The sequence below is a fragment of the Sinohyriopsis cumingii genome, chromosome 5 (genome assembly GCF_028554795.1).
Source record: "Sinohyriopsis cumingii isolate HCF-2022 chromosome 5, ASM2855479v2, whole genome shotgun sequence".
Lineage (NCBI taxonomy): Eukaryota > Metazoa > Mollusca > Bivalvia > Unionida > Unionidae > Sinohyriopsis > Sinohyriopsis cumingii.
Genome location: NC_142965.1, coordinates 93,937,419 through 93,959,441, shown reverse-complemented (window position 1 = coordinate 93,959,441; position 22,023 = coordinate 93,937,419). Strand labels below are relative to the sequence as shown.

The window sequence follows — 22,023 nt, the reverse complement described above, 5'->3', positions numbered from 1 at the left end:
TATCTTGTTACCATGTTATTCATCCTTACTTAGCACCGCCCTATTTCTTTACCATGTAAATTAACCTTATTCAGTACTATCCTATCTTGTTACCATGTTATTCATCCTTACTTAGCACCGCCCTATTTCTTTACCATGTTAATTAACCTTATTCAGTACTATCCTATCTTGTTACCATGTCATTCATCCTTACTTAGCACCGCCCTATTTCTTTACCATGTTAATTAACCTTATTCAGTACTATCCTATCTTGTTACCATGTCATTCATCCTTACTTAGCACCGCCCTATTTCTTTACAATGTTAATTAACCTTATTCAGTACTATCCTATCTTGTTACCATGTCATTCATCCTTACTTAGCACCGCCCTATTTCTTTACAATGTTAATTAACCTTATTCAGTACTATCCTATCTTGTTACCATGTTATTCATCCTTACTTAGCACTGCCTTATTTCTTTACCATGTTAATTAACCTTTCCTTCATATCTCTTTACCATGTTAACTAACCTTACTCAGCCCTGTCCTATCACTTTACCATGTCAATCAACCTTATTTAGCACTTCTCTATCTCTTTACCATGTTAATTAACCTCACTTAGCCCTTTTGTATATCTTTACCATGTTAATTAACCTTAATTAGCAATTTCTTATCTCTTTACTATATTAATCAACCTAACTTAGCACCTCCCTATCTCTTTACCTTGTTAATTAACGTTACTCAGCACCTTCATATGAATTTTATCGTCATTCATCCTTACTTAACACTTCCTATCTCTTTACCATGTCAATTAACCTAACCTAGCACCTCCCTATCTCTTTACCATGTTAATCAACCTTACTCAGCACCTCCATATGTCTCACCATGTTAATTAAACCTACTTAGAATTTTCCTGTCTAACATGAACATTAACCTTTGATAACTCCAAAAGTATTAATCTGATTTAGCCATCATTTTCAAAGTTATCTTATTTTTATTACAGGCACTAAGTCTGTAACTAGTAAAGAGTTTCCAATGCAACTTATGGTGGGCGGGGCTTATGATAAAAAGTCAAACTACCAAAAGACTTTTTCAAAGTCAGCATGTGGTTTGGAACACACCTCATTGCAATGGTACAAAGAATGGACATATCTACCATTATGACTGTAATGTCTAACATATCATGTGTTTGTGCAATATTAAAAATGATTTTAAATGGGTTATTTGGCATGCATTGTTCAGTGAAAATATATAAACAAGTCCAACATATGGTATCTAACAATATGTGGGTAGAGGCATATGAGCCAAGAATCAATATAAAAAATGTAAACACTACTTAACATATAGATGAATCTTATCGCTCATCTGCATCATCATGTTAGTGCTGACAAGCATTGTCATATATTTCTAATGTTCCAATGTTTGCACATACATAATCCCATAATTACCTGATAATCAATGAATACAATTTCCTAAAATTATGTTATTTATGTAAGAAGATTTTTACATTTTTTGGGGGATGCATGAAAGGGTACAGTAAATTAAACCCATTGGTAGTGTCACCAATTTAGTCATTTTATATCATTTGTTTCTACAGTATTAAATGTCCCTTAAAATATATGGCTATGTATGTATGTATGTATGTATGTATGTACGTATGCATGCATGCATCCATGCATGCATGCATGTATGTATGTATGTATGAGAGTTTATCTACTACTTTATCTGACATTAATCTGCAACTATTTTATATGTAATGAGTCTGCTGCTATTCTATCTGTCAAGAATCTGCTACTACTTTACCTTTCATAATCTGAAACTACTTTGTCTGTCATGAACCTGCAACTATTTTATATGTAATGAGTCTGCTGCTATGTTATCTGTCATAAATCTGCTACTACCTTACCTGTCATGAACCTGTAGCTATTTTATATGTAATGAGTCTGCTGCTATGTTATCTGTCATAAATCTGCTACTACCTTACCTGTCATGAACCTGCAGCTATTTTATATGTAATGAGTCTGCTGCTATGTTATCTGTCATAAATCTGCTACTACCTTACCTGTCATGAACCTGCAGCTATTTTATATGTAATGAGTCTGCTGCTATTTTATCTGTCATAAATCATAAACTACTTTGTCTGTCATGAACCTGCAGCTATTTTATATGTAATGAGTCTGCTGCTATGTTATCTGTCATAAATCTGCTACTACCTTACCTGTCATGAACCTGCAGCTATTTTATATGTAATGAGTCTGCTGCTATGTTATCTGTCATAAATCTGCTACTACCTTACCTGTCATGAACCTGAAGCTATTTTATATGTAATGAGTCTGCTGCTATTTTATCTGTCATAAATCATAAACTACTTTGTCTGTCATGAACCTGCAGCTATTTTATATGTAATGAGTCTGCTGCTATGTTATCTGTCGTAAATCTGCTACTACCTTACCTGCCATGAACCTGCAGCTATTTTATATGTAATGAGTCTGCTGCTATTTTATCTGTCCTAAATCTGAAACTACTTTGTCTGTCATGAACCTGCAACTATTTTATATGTAATGAGTCTGCTGCTATGTTATCTTTCGTAAACCTGCTACTACCTTACCTGTCATGAACCTGCAGCTATGTTATATGTAATGAGTCTGCTGCTATTTTATCTGTCATAAATCTGTTACTTTTTTATCTGATATAAATCTGCAACTATTTTAAATGTAATGAGTCTGTTGCTATTTTATCTGTGATAAATCTGCTACTACCTTACCTGTCATGAACCTGCAGTTATTTTATGTGTAATGAGTCTGCTACTACTTTATGTCATAAATCTGTAACTATTTTATATGTCATAAATCTGCTACTACAATAACTTTATCTGACATAAATCTGCAACTATTTTATACGTAATAAGTCTGTTGCTATTTTATCTGTGATAAATCTGCTGCTACTTTAGTTGTCATAAATCTGCAACTATTTTATATGTAATGAATCTGCTACTACTTTACCTGTCATGAACCTGCAGCTATTTTATATGTAATGAGTCTGCTGCTATTTTATCTGTCATAAATCTGCTACTACTTTACCTGTCATGAACCTGCAGCTATATGTAATGAGTCTGCTGCTATTTTATCTGTCATAAATCTGCTACTTTTTTATCTGATACAAATCTGTACTACTTTACCTGTCATGAATCTGCAACTATTTTATAGGTAATGAGTCTGCTGCTATTTTATTGGTCATAAATTTGCTACTACTTTTCTGTCATAAATATGTAACTATTTTATATGCAATGAGTCTGCTGCTATTTTATCAATCATAAATTCGCTACTGCTTTATCTGTCATAAATCTGTTATTTTATCTGTCTTAAATCTGCTACTACTTTATCTGTCATAAATCTGCAACTATTTTATCTGTCAAAACTTTGCTACTGCTTTATCTGTCATAAATCTTCAATTATTTTATGTCATTAATCTGCTACTACTTTACCTGTCATGAACCTGCAACTATCTTATAGGTAATGAGTCTGCTGCTATTTTATCTGTCATAGATCTGCTGCTATTTTATCTGTCATGTACCTGCAACTATTTTATATGTAATGAGTCTGGTGCTATTTTATCTGTCATGAATCTGCTACTATTTTATGTCATAAATCTGCAACTATTTAATCTGTCATGAATCTGCTACTAGTTTACCTGTTATGAACCTGCAACTATTTTATAGGTAATGATTCTGCTGCTATTTTATCTGTCATAAATCTGCTAATACTTTATCTGTCCGAAATCTGTTAAGTATTTTATATGTAATGAGTCTGCTGCTATATTATCTGTGAAAAATCTGCTACTACTTTGTCTGTCATAAATCTACAACTATTTGATCTATCATGAATCTGCTACTACTTTACCTGTCATGAACCTGCAACTATTTTATACGTAATGAGTCTGCTGCTATTTTATCTGTCATAAATCTGCTACTAATTTATGTCATAAATCTGTAACTATTTTATCTGTCATAAATCTGCTACTACTTTATCTGTCATAAATCTGCAACTACTTTATATATGAGTCTGCTGCTATTATGTCATGAATCTGTTACTACTTTATCTTTCATAAATCTGCTACTACTTTACCTTTCATGAACCTGCTGACATATTAATGACCATTTTATTATTTAAAACTCAGAGTGAAAGATTGCTACAGCGTTAATTAACAATTGATTGACTTGATTTATTTATTGATTTAATAAAGCTCTGAATTGGTTTTTGCTTATTTACCTCACAATACACATTCTATGTTATGAAACAAACATACTGAACACTCTGTGAATAATGATATCCATCTAAACTAAAACAAATTTTTAACCCAACTACATAAATTTAATTAGGTGCTTTCTGAACAACCCCCATCCCAACAGGGCTTATATCATTAATTTAGGAACAGTATAAGGAAGTTTCAAGCAGGTTCTTTTAGTTAACTTCCAATGCTGCTTTTCAGGTCATATCTACCTGTATAACTCCTAATTACACAAGAATCATTTGTAAGGCAGGAAAAACTCCATTATTGTTAATTATTGAAAGAATGGATAATTAACATATGGAATAATTTAAGTGAACAAACTCCATTATTATGAATGATTGAAAAATAGATAACTAACATAATGACTGAAAGAATGGATAATTAGCTTACAGTGTAAATGATGTGAACCAAACTCAATCATTATTAATTACTGAAAGAATGGATAATTAGCTTTCAGTGTAAATGATGTGAACCAAACTCAATCATTATTAATTACTGAAAGAATGGATAATTAGCTTTCAGTGTAAATGATGTGAACCAAACTCAATCATTATTAATTACTGAAAGAATGGATAATTAGCTTACAGTGTAAATGATGTGAACCAAACTCAATCATTATTAATTACTGAAAGAATGGATCATCAACATATAAAGTCTTTGATGTGAACAAACTCCATTACTGTTAATGACTGAAAGAATGGATAATTAGCATACAAAGTCATTGATTTGAAAAACTCTATTATTACCAATAACTGATAGAATGGATAATCAATATATAGCTTAAAAAATGTAAACAAACTCCATTATTATTAATGACTGAAAGAATGGATAATTTGTTTATAGCTTAACTGATCTGAACAAACTCCATTTTTATTAATGACAGAATGGATAATCAACATATAGCTTAAATGATGTGAACAAACTCTATTATTATCAATGACTAAAAGAATTAATAATTAGTATATTGCTTAACTGATGTGAACACTTACCATGAGTGTTATATATGATATGTTCATGGTAACTGTCTGTCCTGCCAACTGAATAACTCCAAGGAGACCTAGGAAATATATGGGGTGTTGTTAATAACTTTATACTTTTTTTCATTTTCATTCTTCAGTGGCCACAGTTGTACACAACTGTCATTAAATTTTCACCTGGGGAAAATGGGGAAATGAAAATATAGCTAAAAATGTTTAAATGCACTTCTCTGTGTACCTGAAAGTTCTAACCTTTAAATCGCCTACAATGAAAACAGTGACTGTTGATATTAAATTTCCTGTACTTATGGTGTATTAATAACGCAAGCTTATGCTGAATTATCTCTCAATATAGCTGATATTTATAGGTTTTTAAAAAAATCATCGTATTGTGATCAATTTCCATCTAACATACATATATCCTTCAATGCTCTAGTCCATCAGTTTTCTTTATTTTCTACAAAATATGTGTATGCGTGTTTTGGATTTTTAATATAGCTTTAACAATCTTCCAGTCATATCACTACAATGTCTGCATGCAGTATCATGTCCCACCCATCCCATCCAGTCATATTATCCTGACACCAGGCTGACCAGTCCTAACACTAACCTATAAATTCTGAGCGCCAAGCAAGGCAACTGCTAGTTGGTATGACTCAGCCAGGTTCAAAACCCGTGACCTCTCACATCTGAGGTGGATGCTCTAACCACCTAGGCCACTGGAGTGGAGTGTCTACAAACTAATTTATGTAATGTAAAGATTTAGTGCAACTGATATTTTTTGTTGTCATATCTAATTGACTATGCCTGAGAGGTACTGTATATATTTGCTTATAAGTCCAACTGCAAACAACACAAACCCTGACTGGCCATTGCATAATGTGCCAGCAGATCAGGGTCTATGTTGTTTGTTCAACTAATTACTCCTAACAAAATGCATAGACCCAAATCTGCCAGTACATTATCAACAGCAGATCTGAGTCTTTACTGTTTGCATTTGGATTCTACTTAATGTAGTACTCAATGTACCATACCTATTTAACTCAACTTGTATCAAAAGATAAAAGGGACAATATCAATAACAACTCATAAGTGTGGCATACTGGTTTATGCTTATTGGTATAGCATTGCAAACAATCCAAACCTAATCTAATTAAGATGTATTGAATAAAAAAGAATTTTAAATCAAAACGTGTTGATTTTCTTTATACAATACAATGCTTTGATCTAAATATTTAAAAAAAAAACTAAATTTCTGCATTTGTGGGTACCTGAAGCATCATAACTGAAGGGATGGGAATACAATGTTGCCAAAACACTATGAACAATAATGTTTCCATTTTTTTCAAATCTGGGCCTAAGTTCGCACAGATTAAACTGTCACAAATAAATTCAGCTTTATTTTGTTAGGAAAGGAAGGTACCAATTGATCTCTTTCTCGATCTCAATCTCAATCTCTCTCTCTCGATCTCAGGTAATCACTTTTTTTAAAGCTTGGTTACGAAAGGATCTTTTAGAAATTAACAAAAAAGGATGCAACATCAGCAGTGTATTTTGTAGGTTAAAGCCATTTATTTTACAAATGATCAAATGTGGAAAGCTGTGTAGACTGAAATGGAACAATAGGTAATCAAATCCTATTCCATCACAAAACTGTTTTGTATCAACAATGGGAATAGTGGATACTCCAGAAATTCCTTCTAAGTCTTGCCTTTTTAGTCTGCAAAGGGGATTTTCATCCTAGTATAATTTTTTAAGCTGTAATGGGGATTTTGATATAGAATGTTCAACTCTGACCACTCCTGTGACCTAGTGGTTAGAGCATCCACCTCAAATGTTGGTTTGAACCCTGACCAAGTCATACCAAAGACGTATAAAACTGGTACTAACAGCTGCCTCGCTAGGCACTCAGCATTAAGAGGATAGTGTTGGCCTGGTGTCAGAATAATGTGACTGGGTAGGACATCATGCTTCATGTCAGCGGCATGATGCTCCAATGCTAGACATCACTATAAACTGCCACACTGCAGACATCATAGTGATATGACGATTTTTTTAAGGCTATGTTAAAAATCGAAATCACACACACACACACACACACACACACACACACAAAACAGTTGTTTATTCAAAACCAGTGCTAGATATCACTATAAAACTGTCATACTGTAGACATTGCAGCGATATGACTGAATACTTGCTAAAGCTATGTAAAAATCCAAATCACACACACACAATGAATGTTTTTTTAAAAACATTTCACTGCATGCTACAGTTGCCAAGTTTTGAAGTAAACTATGTTTCAGTACTACTAATACTAAAACCTAAAGAATACCTCCACTTCCTGATAAGTCCAGCCCTCCTAGGCATAAACTAGAAACAGAAATGCTAAAATGTCATCTGCTTGCCAAGGTAGCAGTCAGGCAAAAGTTGTCTTCCCTTGGATAGAGAAACATGCACCAAATCCTGTCTATTCATCAGGGAATGTGCATACTCCTTTATGGATGCAAACTGCTGGTAGGGTGTGTACATATTATCTGCTTTCAGGTATTTTTGAAGAGACATTTTACTCCCAATACTGCTTTCTTCTCCAACTGCATTACAGTATGGTATTTGTTGTGTAGTAACATGTACATATTATGTACAAACAACAACAAACTACACATTTTGTAGTAGAGGAACTCATGTCTTATGTACAAACAATTACAAACCACACATTTTTAGTGTAATAACTCATGGCTAATATACATAAAAAAAAAAAACCAGTACATATATTTAGTGTAGTAACTCATGCCTAATGTATAAGCAACTAAAAACCACATATTTGTAGTGTAGTAACTTGCATCTAATGTACAAATATAAACCACATATTTGTAGTGTGTAACAACTCGTGTCTAGTGTACAAATCCAAACCACATACACCACTCCCTCGATAACTCGTGACCTGATAACTCACAAACCTGCTTATAACACGGGGTCAGCCATGGATCCCATTTTTAAAACCAGAAAATGCCCCAAAAATTGATCTCTATTTGTTTTACATGAAGAAAATTACAATCAAAATTGTTAACAGAAAGTTTGATATATCGCTCATTTTATCATCAAAAACAGTACACAGGACCTGGAAGTTTTAACCAACATTATGAAATATCAAATTTAAAAATAAGTCATAAAAGATTCCTCATTTTCTTTCCAAACGACATTCTTAGTACACCATAGTTAATGATATTCAAGGAAATTTTGATCAATGAAAATGTCACTTGTGCCTAGTGGAGGCAGTACTATAATAAATAAATACCAATTAAGTAATTTTTTATCAATTGAAATTTGTGTTCTAGTTCTATCTTTTAGTTCTTTTTAAGTGTAATCATTATAAATGCAATGTGTTCTCTTGTAATTAAATGTAAAATGTGTCAATCTACTGTAACAGCTATGTCCACAAGCAATTCTGAGAACCTAATTAAGTGCTCACCATGTTTTGATACTGGACTAGTGGAAGCATTTGTCGAATTGTTGCACTAAATAAAAAGCAGGCCTCATTTTCTATTATCATGTTAATAACATCTTTTGAATCAAATAAAGTAGGTGGAATAAACAAAAAAGGCATATAAATCCTACATGCTTAAGAACCAGCAGCCCCGGTCATATGTCGGGTAACTCATTTCATTTGATAAAAAGAACAATGTTATAAATGCTATTGTGTACATAATCTAATTAAACTACCTTAAATTAACCTACTCAATTCATAACTGTGATTAAAGATAGCAAGGCAACCAAGCAAAATGAGTACTTCATAAAATAAAGAACTTTGTTTCACAGAAACGGACCACTGTGTGGAAAACAAGTTTCAGAGAATTCCTACATTCGCACATAGAGATATCCTCAAGGATGATAAGAAGTTTCACTGTTACTTGCAATGAAATCACAACATCAATGTTTTACTAATTGGACAATTTAAAAATTGAGTTTGAATGTAGACAATTGTCTCACGAAATATTGTGATTTTTTTAATAAAATGGAAGTTTGTTTGGTAGTGTATCAGTAGTTAGTCTGGTTCCCTGCTTTGTAGACTCCTTGTTTTGCAAAATACTATTCTACGCCACTCTGGGAACCAGACTAATCAACAAAACAAAGAGCTGTGATGTAATACATGAATGTTTTGGGATACCGTGTTGGTTGTTGAAACCAGTTGGAATCATGTTATCAATCTGTCAGATGTAGTACATTTTGAAAATAAATGTAATTTATACAAAATAATGAACAACTTCATCAGAAAAAGTGCTGTATTGACAGTTATTCTTGATGTAATTATAAAACAAGGATTCAGTCATTAAAAAGCCCAGTTTCCCCCCACCCAAACCCTGTGGTTCACTGGATGTTTAGTGGATTTTTTGGAGGTTCCTCAGTAACTCGCGCCATTGCTAATAGTGTTGTCAATGTTTTTGGACCCTGATGTGCACGAGTTATCTAGGGGAGAGGTGTGTTTGTAGTGTGAAATAACTCATGATTATGTACAAATACAAACCACATATTTTTAGTGTGCAATAACTCATGTTGAATGTACAAACACAAACCACACATTTGTAGTTTGTAATAACTCATGTCTAATGTACAAATCCAAACTTTATATTTGTTGATTAGTAACTCATGTCTAAAGTACAAATACAAACCACATATTTGTAGTGTGTAATAACTCATGTCTAATATACTAATACAAACCACATATATGTAGTGTGTAATAACTCAAGCCTAATGTGCAAATTCAAACCACATATATGCAGTGTGTAATAACTCATGCCTAATGTGCAAATACAAACCACATATATGTAGTGTGTAATAACTCATGTCTAATGTGCGAATGCAAACCACATATATGTAGTGTGTAATAACTCATGTCTAATGTGTAAATGCAAACCACACATATGTTGTGTATAATAACTCATGTCTAATGTACAAATACAAACTACATATATGTAGTAATAACTCATGCCTAATGTGCAAATGCAAACCACACATATGTAGTGTGTAATAACTCATGCCTAATGTGCAAATGCAAACCACATATATGTAGTGTGTAATAACTCATGCTTAATGTGCAAATGCAAACCACACATATGTAGTGTGTAATAACTCATGCCTAATGTGGAAATGCAAACCACACACATGTAGTGTGTAATAACTCATGTATAATGTACAAATACAAACTACATCTATGTAGTGTGTAATAAATCAGGCTTAATGTGCAAACAAAGAGAATAAGATATTAAAAGTTATTTTTAAAAAAAAATTAAAATCATACCCAACCTGTTATAAATACAAATGTTTCATAACTCCACCATTCTAAACACCTCATTGCCAATCCTGGTACAGCCAAGCCAAAAAACTGCCCCCAATCTTCAAGACACTCCCATGAGAATCCTCAAGAGAAAAAAAAAGTAAATAAGTGTCTCAGATGAGACTGGTACTGTTAATGTAGGTAGGTAGTTAGGTAGGTAAGAAGGTAGGTAGGGTTTATTGGCACATCAACACAATACTGGATATTTGGTGCTGATTAAAAGGTAGTTCTAAAAATGTAAAGATACACATTTTAAAAAAAAAAAAACACTTTTGTGATATAAACCCTTCCAAAAAGATGCAAACTTGAAGTGCTACAAGACAAAACATAAATGGCAAACAAGCTAAAATTCTTTTAAAAAAAGATTGGTAAAAAGTATGAAATCCTTCAACTAAAAGAGCAACATTTAATACATAAACTGCATTCCTTCAAAAAGCCCATGATTTTGTTTCGTGGTATTGTATATGCCCACATATTGAGTCCAACTGGAAACTGCACAGACCTGGATTTGCCATCACATAATGTGCTGGTAGATCTGGGTCAATGCACTTTTCTAGGAGTAATCAGTAGAGCACGCAACACAGTCTATGATCTGCTATTGTGCTACTGCATGGCAGGTCAAGCTCTACAGTGTCTGCAGCCTGTCAACTTACAAATAACATACAGTCGGGACATTATCATAAAATTTCCTAGCTCATTAACTCCGCATGAAACATTTATGGGTCATGAAACATAATTCATTTTGGAGCTCTGAGCATTACCACTGGAAATATTATTAATATGTCATACAATATAATAATAATACAAATACTAATAATAATAATGACTTTATTTAACGAAGCTCATTTGGTCAACTGACCAATCATCTATGAGGCCTTCTACAATCATGACATTTGTACAAATATATATATATGTAATGCACAATTTTTACAAGATGAGGTGTCCATAGACAACAAATCCTGTTAAAAATTTGGCAATTTATCTACTGCTACAATAAAATATGTACAAGGCTTCAAGAATGAGTACATACAGGATTCATACAAATAGTAGTAGCAAACATGTGTAATACATTATAGATGAGTATATGATAACAATGCTGTAAAAAGTAGTAGTACTGAATTAAAGAAAATCATACAAATGACTGTTTCTGTAGATGTTGACTAAGAAGCTTTTAAAAAGCTTGGCATGTGTCAGCTGATTTTGTATTAAGTGGTATGGAATTCCATAGTTTGGCTCCAGAAAAGCAAAACTCTTCTAATAAAACTCTAAATTTGGTTTAGGTAAGTATAACTTGTTGTTTGAGATGGATCTTAGTTCATACATATGTACATTTTAAGTGAATTTAAAATTACATTTAACATAATTAGGAGCCAAACCATGTAAGGATTTATAGACTAGTATACCCTTCTGAAATGCTTCCATGCAGGTGGACCATAATATATTGGCTGTTGACAGAGAATGGCAATTTAATTTTATTTTCTTAGATTAAGAAACTCTATGAATATAAGTACCAACAATTTGGCAATAATCTCTTATTTGTAAAATGCAATAATCAATCAAATGGCAAAATTGCACAGTACTGGTTGGAATTTGGTCAACCTAATTACAACATGCAGTTACAATGGTCTGCAAGTCAACCTAGTGACTGCAGATACTTGCCTTCAATATATTTCATTAGATTGCTATGCTGACAGGAGTTTGTCTGATAGATCAATTAGAGTTTAAATTTACTACAAAGAGTCAGACTGGTTCAAATCTCCTGGAGACATAAATGTCAGTTAAAAAGTACATACACAGTCTACACCTGCTATTATTCCATCACTATACAGCAATCAAATGTGCCAAGTTGACTTCTTAAGATATGCATCACTATACCAATAACATATTAGAATGTAGCTAATGTAGACTCTTGTCTAATGGAATAGTCGAGCTTAAATGCACATATTTGTCTATCTAGCTTAGCAAATTGATATCAATTCAGTACAGACTGCTTGCATCATTCCATCACTATAGTGGAGGCAACTGGCTTCATTTTGCTCATTTGCATGATATACACCTACAGGTAATGTCCATCTACCATACAGGATTGAATTTTAGAATACATGTACTGGTACTTGACAAAACTGCTCTGACAGTACATGTGCACCAAACATCCTTAAGTACATGTGAAACAGTAGTTGTTCTATGTTTGTTTTACTACATGGCTGCTCTATAACCCTTAATAGCAGAAAGGGTCTCCCCTACAGTTTAAACAGGGACTCTGATACAGACTCAGGTGCTGAGACAAATTCATGACAACCTTGCCTCTCCTGGACAGATTGTCTTCCAAAATACTTTTCTGCATGGAATATGGCCAGCATTGACAATAATACCCTCTGAGGCTGCACAGCTAAGGAGGTTCTAAAAATGGCATGCAAAGAGAATGTGCATATACACCTCCTGGTCACCTGAGATATGCCAGCCTACTGCAGTCTCAGTAGCTGTTGGAGGAAACTGTAACACAACAACTCATTTGGTTGACACCCCCCTGCAGGGCTAAGAATACCACTCTTATTTAAAACTGCTTCTACTCAGGACAATCAGCCTTCTGGCTACAAGTGACTGCCCCAGTCAAAAAACATGCATTGGGATTCCACTGAAAAACTAGACCCAACTGCCATTCCTGGACTCAAGTGGTGATGGAAATATGGTTCCATAGAACTATGAGCTGAGATCCTTATGTGGTCTCCAGCTCACCAAATGGAGAAACTATACAGGGTGCTAAGTAAACCAGACTTGCTGCAGAGTTCAAGGTCTCCAGAAGTGATAGGCAAAGGCAAGGTGATGAGGTCTTGACTTGAAGAGTCACCACAAGAGCCCAGATTCTGTCTATCTTGTTCAGTGTAACATAAACTCACCCCGGACTGGTGAAGTTCATCCCAGCAAAACAGAATCCTGAGATGGCATTAGCTCCAATTTCTCTAGGTATGGAGCATGTCCAAACTGGGTCACCATGGATCTTGCAAGAGGGGCTATTGGAGGCTCTTGTGCAATGAGTCATTGAAATACTGGAGGAAGAAAGATCCCATCCTTTACTGGGATCAAGAACTCCTACTCTGGTGCAAGACTTAGAGAAGGGTCACATACCCTACTGGAATCAAGAAGTCTTAATCCGAGTCCCAAAAACCCAAAAGAAGGATCCCATACCATCGTGGGATAAAGGACACAAGGAGGAAGAAGGACCTTTCTTCCTCCACATGTACGTGTCCTGGCTCTCAGCAAGGTTCCAAACCTCACTGGCTCATACACAGCAAAACTGACACCCATCCATGTGTCCACAATTTATACACAAAATGCAGGTGGCATGTGCACCATGAGACCTTTCTATGTCCACACTCACTGACATTTGTTATCACTGAAATGGGAAAGTTACTAAAATGGAAAGCAATAAATGCATTACTTATGCTAATGACAAATTGTAAGACAACCCAAGATAATCTTATAGGTCAACCATATGATTCAGTGTATCATCATATTAGATAATTCAATACAAATATGATGATAGGAGGCCACAAGAATTCCAAACATGAAGGTGAATACAATACTTACCTAAAATTCCAGAAACATGCAAAGTAATTTATATTGATAATATGGGGCAATATAATTCTGATGCTATTATGAACAGCAATTACGTACCCATTCACCTAAAAAGGGGATAGGCATAAAATGTTTCAAGCCCCGCAAAATACAACAGCATAAGAGCAATCACAAATCTAACAATGTAGCTCCTAAAAACACTCAATTTACAATCACTAAAATAATACGAACAACAGATCTGAATGCCATAAATTAAAGGCAAGTTTTCCACAAGTGAAATTGCACATATCCAATGTGAACAATGGCATCCAAGAAAGAAAATAAAAAAGAGGACAATTGCTGCACATGAGTCAATAATGTAGGAGTCAGATTGAGTGTGTGATTTGTTTCTGGTCTAGTCTTCCAGAGCTTCCCATCTAAAGGAAGACAGTATGGCATTTTCTAATTTGCATGTGGATAATTCCCTCATGGTAAAGTAAGCAAGACAATAGTGACAGATAATGTATTCATACTATTAAAATGCTACTTTTGAAGGATCCCATTGTCATTAGGGTCAAATGACCTAAAGGGTGAAAACCAAGTAATTCAATAAACACATCATAAATGATGGTGGTGGAATTTATGGCAAAATACCGTCAGTTTACTTTGATTCATGCTACAAATTCCTTATGTTCTGACATAGTTTAATTTCACAAATATCTTTTGTATAATAAGAAAATGAATTATTCATGTTATTAAATTTTGCAGACAATATTGTTATTGTTGGCTTTAACATTACCTTTATTGGCTACATTAAGCTGAGAAAATGAGAGCGAAGTGTCTCTCCCAAAGACACACCAAGGCAGCTGACTTGGGCTGACCTGTTTGGATATCGAACATGTGACCAAATGAGCTACCAAGGTTAGAATCAATTAGTGACTTTATTAAAATAAATGGCATCTGAATAAATGGTTTACAGTATTTCAAGCTACTCACCGGTCCAAGTGAATTTGTATACCTTCCACCCAATTATGTAGATTACGTGGAAAATCACCACACTCCACACAGATATGCAGACAGCTACTGAAGCACCCCTGTCCAAGTAAAAATATATAAAATGTTAAATGGGAACAACATAGTTCATCTGGTTTTCTTTGGCCAACTAGTCAAAATGCAATGGTCTATAAAATGGGTTGGAAGGACAACATATTTTGTTTTAGTGAAAAGTCTCTTTAAGATTTTTCTTCATTTATTAGTATTGGCAGCCAAATATGATAATGAATCATCAGTTGTAACAATATGACTTTAACAGATGTCAAAGATGATCAAAATTCACATTTTCTGTATCCCTTTTATGCCCTCTGCAGCATGTATTACCTTTAAATATTCAGGAATTGTGATCTTGATCAAAACGTTTTTTGTTTAACAGTGATGGAGTTACCTTTCCTTATTATTTAAACAAAACATTCTGACTCGTAACGAAATTCAATGTATAACTGTATTGACTCTATATCAATTTACCCTTTTTCAAAATCTTTTTGTAACTGTCATATTTAAGCAAAAAGAATGATTGATTAGAAAAACCAAAATTTTAATCACACACCAATCCACATCCTTACATATTTTTTTTTGTTGTAATAGAGCTATCTGCATGATTATCTAGTAGCTCAAATATCCATGTGTGACTTCAAATTAAGTTCATCTCAGTGCACATCAATCTTTGGGTATATTCACTTCATGCCATATCCTGATTATAGCATGAAGGGAGATAACTAATGCATCAAAACTTGATCTATTTTACCTTCAATCATACCTGACGACATGGTGGGCATAAGCCTTTTATTGGTGCTATTGAAGTACAAAGCCTGGGCTTGTCAGGCCCATGATCAATTTACCTTACTTCTGCTGAGTGGTTTTTTAGAAGTTGTTTAAAAGTTTCACTATATTCAGTAACATTAGCCTGATTTTATGATGAATTGGCATTATTTGTACAAAATTTAGAAACAACTAATAGTGAATACATTCTGGCAGATTTCATCATATCCCATTATAAAGTTAACAGTTTAGAGAAATCATTTCAAGGTTTTCTATTCTAAGTTACAAGCAGTAGCCATATTTAATGACAGAACAAAAATCAAGTGTATAAATCTGACAAGCCCTGTCAATATGAATCTGTTTTACTGAGACAAATTCAGCAGTGATTTTTGTTTGAGAAAAACAAAACAAGTTAAGAATGGTTCCATTATTAACAATGGCAGCCATAATTGACAGCACATTAACATACATTATGCAGTTAGAAAGGTATTAATACCACAAATATGCAGAATTTGGTTGAATTCTGCTCAGCAGTTTTCAAAAAGGTCAGTTTAAGATTTTGCTACTTTTAGTAATTGTATATTATATTTGATGGCAGATTCAGTTGTAGGACAATTCATCCACAACAATCTTCTCCATGGAAAATTCATCCCCATTTCAACAAATTACTACACTGCATATCAAGATCATCAATATTAAAATACTTTACAATCTCATGTTTAAATAAACTATGGAAAATGCATACTGCAATATATTTTCCTCTTAAGAGAGTCAGTTATTCTTAATATGTCATCCAGAACCTACCTACCTACCTAAATACCTACATACATACCTATGTACATACCTACAAACATATGTACCTACATATATGCATACCTACCTACCTACCTACCTACATACATACATACGTAGAATCCAATACATACATATAATATACAATTTGACATTTTTTTACTGAAAAAATTAAATTCATGCTGGAATTTATAAGACAAATCCAGAAATGCACATATGGTATGGACTTTTGTTAATCCAGTATTCATTCTACAATAAATGTATCTAAATTTAGATTTTAATAATTCTAAATACAAACTTAAATAATATACATTGCAAATATGTGTTTATTAATGTTGTTTACTAATGGAGATATTTCTGAATTGTAGCTGATGGGTGACAACAGGATTATAAAGAATATGCATACCTAATTGCTTCCAAATTGGTGCAAGTCTGAACAACCTGTATTTGTATTAATATATATTTTGTGTCTGCTGTAAACACTGGTTCCTTTGGCAACTTAAGTTCTGATTTGATTTTTATAAACTTTCATTAGCAAGATCTACCTTTTAAGTGATAATTCACAAGTGATCTGCCAGTGCATGTTTGACTTAAAGCCATAATGTGTAAAGGCAGTACCCACTTTATTTTCCCAGCTGAAAACTCATTTGATCAAGCCATAAATCTGATACATGTTCAGTGCCCAAGTCCAATATTCTGTCAACTGTGGGTGCTGGTTTAGTGCAAATGACAACTCCCTATTATCATGCTGCAAATTTGAAACCTGTTCAGTTGCAGCCATCCTTTAATGAAATTTCACAAGCTGCACAATTGAAGTAGCCCTTAGTGAAGTCCATTTTCACTCTCCACATAAATCCTGCCCAAGTATAATCAATTTTCTGTTACCTTGTCATCTTAGAAACTGTACTTCAAAAACCAATAAACTTCTAAAGTTGTACAATTATTGAGACAAAAAACAGAATGCTTGTAATAGAGCATTCCATTTTCATGTTATAGACTTTGCAAACAGACATAACTGTGTGACAGAATATGAATTTCTTGTTATGGAGAAAATGGTGCATGACAGCTACTGAGGATAGCAACAGACATTTCATGAAAATTTTTCTAGTATTCCTCATATAAAATGATTCATAATATCAACCAGTATTCTATGGACTTGATCAAAGATGAAGTCTGGATCCCCTTCCAGACAGATTTGATTAGCATAGCACACCCTGATATACAGGAGGGTCAAAGAAACTTTAGCTTTTTGCAGACCTAAAACATGAAGTATTCAACTAACAAATCACCTTACAAGTGTCACAAATATGCACACAAAGATACACATACACACACAGACACACACACAAACATCATAAACAGTATATACAAAATTATGCCCGAATTTGTGAAAATTATAAATGAGGACAAATTGCATTAAATGATTAAGTATTGTGGATGAAATATCTAAGGATGATCTGTCCTGACACCAGTTACTTCATTTGTAGAAATGTTAAGATACAGGTGCCAGAATGCACACAATGTCTGATCTGGTCCAAACCACAGTCACAATGGAAAAAGGTTTCTCCATTTTTTCTGCCTGTATCTCCCTCCTAAAAAAGCAAGCTAATTGAATCTATCTTTTTAGTGCAGTTTCCTAACCTCCTGGAGGATGGAAATTTGATAGGTGAAAACCTGATTATTCTTTCAGATTTCAACTTTCACTTTGTCCTGGAAACCTATATACACCAAAACTCTTCCATTGACAGTTTTATATGAATGGCAACCTTTAACAGCATTAAACCTATCTATATGGATTTGTTATATCCCAGCTTGTATCTCATCTTTTATCTAATAGTCTTTTTAGTAATGTACAGTCTGCATATTGCCTTGACCACAGTACTGAAACTATCCCTTTGAGAGAATTTAATGACCTTTCTCTGCTTTATATATTGGAAAGATTAGTCTTCACCCACCCACCTTGTCTACAGCATTTGACACAACAGACCATGTTATATTACTTCAGTCTCCAGCATGTATATCATATTCACAATACAACCTTACTATGGTTCAAGTCCTACTTAGTCAGCAGGACGCAATTTGTGTCGATAAATGGAAAACATTCCAGCCCAGTTGATCTATGTTTTGGTGTTAAACAAGGTTGTTCTCAGCCTTGTTCTCTTCATTCTATACTGAATCATCCACTCTCAATTGTCATAAATCGACATCTGGTGTCTCACCAAATGTGTGCTGACAACACTCAAACAGACAAATCTAGCTGCCCAACTGAAGGTGAAGCTAATATCCAAGGCATAGAGATGTGCATTTCCTATGTGAAGTTATGGATGACAGGTAACAAGCTAAAAAATTAAAAATGATAAAAACTGAAGCCATCATGATCACTGCACAATGACTTTCTCATTCATATCCTTTACTGAAAACGAAAAGTATAAGCAATACTGACATTAAATTCACACAGTCAGTATGAAATCAAGATGTCACACTTGACAGTACTCTCTCATTACACCAGTATCTTATGAACATAACCAAGGCTACAAACATGCAGCTGAGACACATCAACACCATTCACATCTATCTGGTTTGTCTCGGTATCTACTACAGAAATTTCAGAAAGTTCAAAACACTGCTGCTTGGATTATCATTAGAGTACAAAGAACTGAGCACACCTTCCCCCATACTCTGTAACCACTATTGGCTATCCATTCGTTCCATTCTACTTTGTAAGTAAATTGGGCCACATTTCAAACTTTTTTATCATTTATATAAACTTTAAAGGTTTGATGCTAGAATGCTTAGTTGAAATAAGTCAAGTGATTTTTTTTCCTGAAAAGTCATAAGTGCAAGTCAGAAGCCCCTTACTTGGCTATATAGGCTAATAAAGCTATTTTTTTAATTTCTTACAAACATAAAAACATTTCATGCCATGACTTCTCATTTTGCTGTGTTCTGCTTGGCCAAATTTCCATTAGCTGTCACTGTCACTGTCAACACTGTACAGCAACTTCACATGTGTATGCAAGGGTGATGAAATTCAATTGGTTCACATGACAGTTAAGTCAAAAATGTCATAATAAGGGCAACATCAGAGACTTAGACTACTGACAATAAAACAGAGGTATTCTGTTTAGAAGAATTCATACTTGGGCATCACATTTTTTTGCATGTCTGTCTGCTTGTCTGTTCATCTATTCCTCATTGCATCTGTTCTTACCTTAAATTTAAATAAAACTTTGAGCACCAACAATTATTAGTGGGCAGTAACACATCTGAACAGTCTGTACATTTACAAGTCCAGTCCAACTGCAAAATGCACAGACCCAAATCTGCCATTACATTATGCACCAGCAGACCTGGCTCTATGCAGTTTGTTGTGAGTAATCAAATGATCAAACAAGTTAGACCCTAATGTGCTGGTGTACTTACTACAATTTGCTCAAACAGAGCCTTTAACAGAGGAAATTTGGGGAAAACCAAAGTCAGAAGAAGACGGGTATTCAGGGTCCATGATTCCCCCAAATGATGATAAAGCATGCTTATACTTGAACCCTTCTAGAATTCGTCAATATAATCAACACTGCATTTAAACATACATAGTTACTGACAAAGGCCATAACTCTCTTGAAACTGAAGTTGATGAGATACAAACCCATGAAAGATACATCTAAATCCATGAGACAATTTAATGTCAAATTGCATAGAAACATGTAAAAACAGTGCTATGCATGTTACAAGCAGCATCCCATGTGAAGCTAATGTAGTTAATTGTCAAGTGCCACAACTGTATCCCCGAATGAATAGACTTTACAAATCCCACAAAGGGCTAATTAAGATTTTGAGACAATGTGTACAACAAACTGCACCAGAATGCTTTTATGAAGATTAAATTGCCATCTTAAAGTTTGTATTGCCTTTGGTTTTTCTGGCCATTGCCAGTACTGCCATTATGATAGTGCCCTTATTTTGATGCTAAATGATGAATTGTCTGCCAATGGCATATGCCACAATAACTTCATGGAATATGATATATGCCTTGAATGAACAATGAGACTGTTTTATAACCTAGCAATCATTGCAAAATTATCATATGACTAGTTAGTTATATAAGCTGATGTACCCATAAATTATCTACATTACTGACATATGATAACACCTCATTACATCACAGATGACATCTTGTAACACTTAAGTACAATATCCAAGGCATACAAATCAAATCAAGTTATTTCACTACTCTGCAATATTAGTAAATAAATGCTGTATTATTCATCATGTTATAAATATAATAATAACATTGTGATCATTTCAAATGGTATGTATGTATGTATGTATGTTGTTGTTGTTGTTGTTGTTGTTGTAGTGTTTAACGCCATTTTTCAGCACACGATAGGCTATACATGGCGGCCTATATTAATGGTGGAGGAAGAACCCGGGAAAACCCGGAAAGAACCACCGACCCACGAGAAGCTACTGGCAAGCTTTCTCACATACCAACATCGACTGAATCCGAGACTCGAACCCACGCAGGCAGAGGTGAGATGGCAGTGATCCGTAACGGAGAGCTTTTTAGACCACTCGGCCACTCGGGGCCCCATGTATGTATGTATGTATGTATGTATGTATGTATGTGCATGTGTATGTATGTATGTATATAGTATGTATGTATGTATGTATGTATGTATGTATGTATGTATGTATGTATGTATGTATGTATGTGTGTGTGTATGTATGTATGTTGTCTGTGTGTGTATGTATGTATGTATGTATGTATGTGTGTGTGTATGTATGTATGAATGTGTGTGTGTGTGCATGTGTGTATGTATGTATGTGTGTATATGTATGTATGTATGTATGTATATATGTATGTATGTATGTATGTATGTATGTGTGTGTGTGTGTGTATGTATGTTGTATGTATGTATGTATGTAGGTATGTAGGTAGGTAGGTGTGTGTGTGTGTATGTATGTATGTATGTATGAATGTGTGTGTGTGCATGTATGTATGTGTGTGTATATGTATGTATTTATGTATGTATGTATGTATGTATGTATGTATGTATGTATGTATGTGCTTATAAACACCATATCAATGACATCTGATAAATGGACACCCAAATAAATGAGTACAGTCTTCACGGTCTTCACTTGTTACTGGCAAAAAGGAATTCTAATGAGGTTTGCAGTGTAAGGAGTTACCAACAAAAGGGCATTACAATGAAATTAATTACTGACAAAACAGGTGGTATAAATGAGCTGGCAATGTGATAAGATCTTTTCTTACTGG

General features: G+C 34.0%; 1 protein-coding gene across 1 annotated transcript in view; it reads right to left on the bottom strand.

Moving 5' to 3' along the window:
• Positions 1 to 22,023, bottom strand: part of LOC149799787 (multidrug and toxin extrusion protein 1-like) — a 100,661-nt gene that overhangs the window by 38,969 nt on the left and 39,669 nt on the right. Inside the window, exons 10-12 of the mRNA XM_089959171.1 lie at positions 15,132 to 15,229; positions 10,550 to 10,663; positions 5,258 to 5,325 (exon numbers count right to left, since the gene is read on the bottom strand). Coding sequence (XP_089815297.1) covers positions 5,258 to 5,325; positions 10,550 to 10,663; positions 15,132 to 15,229 — 280 coding nt within the window. The remainder of the gene's footprint in view (positions 1 to 5,257; positions 5,326 to 10,549; positions 10,664 to 15,131; positions 15,230 to 22,023) is intronic.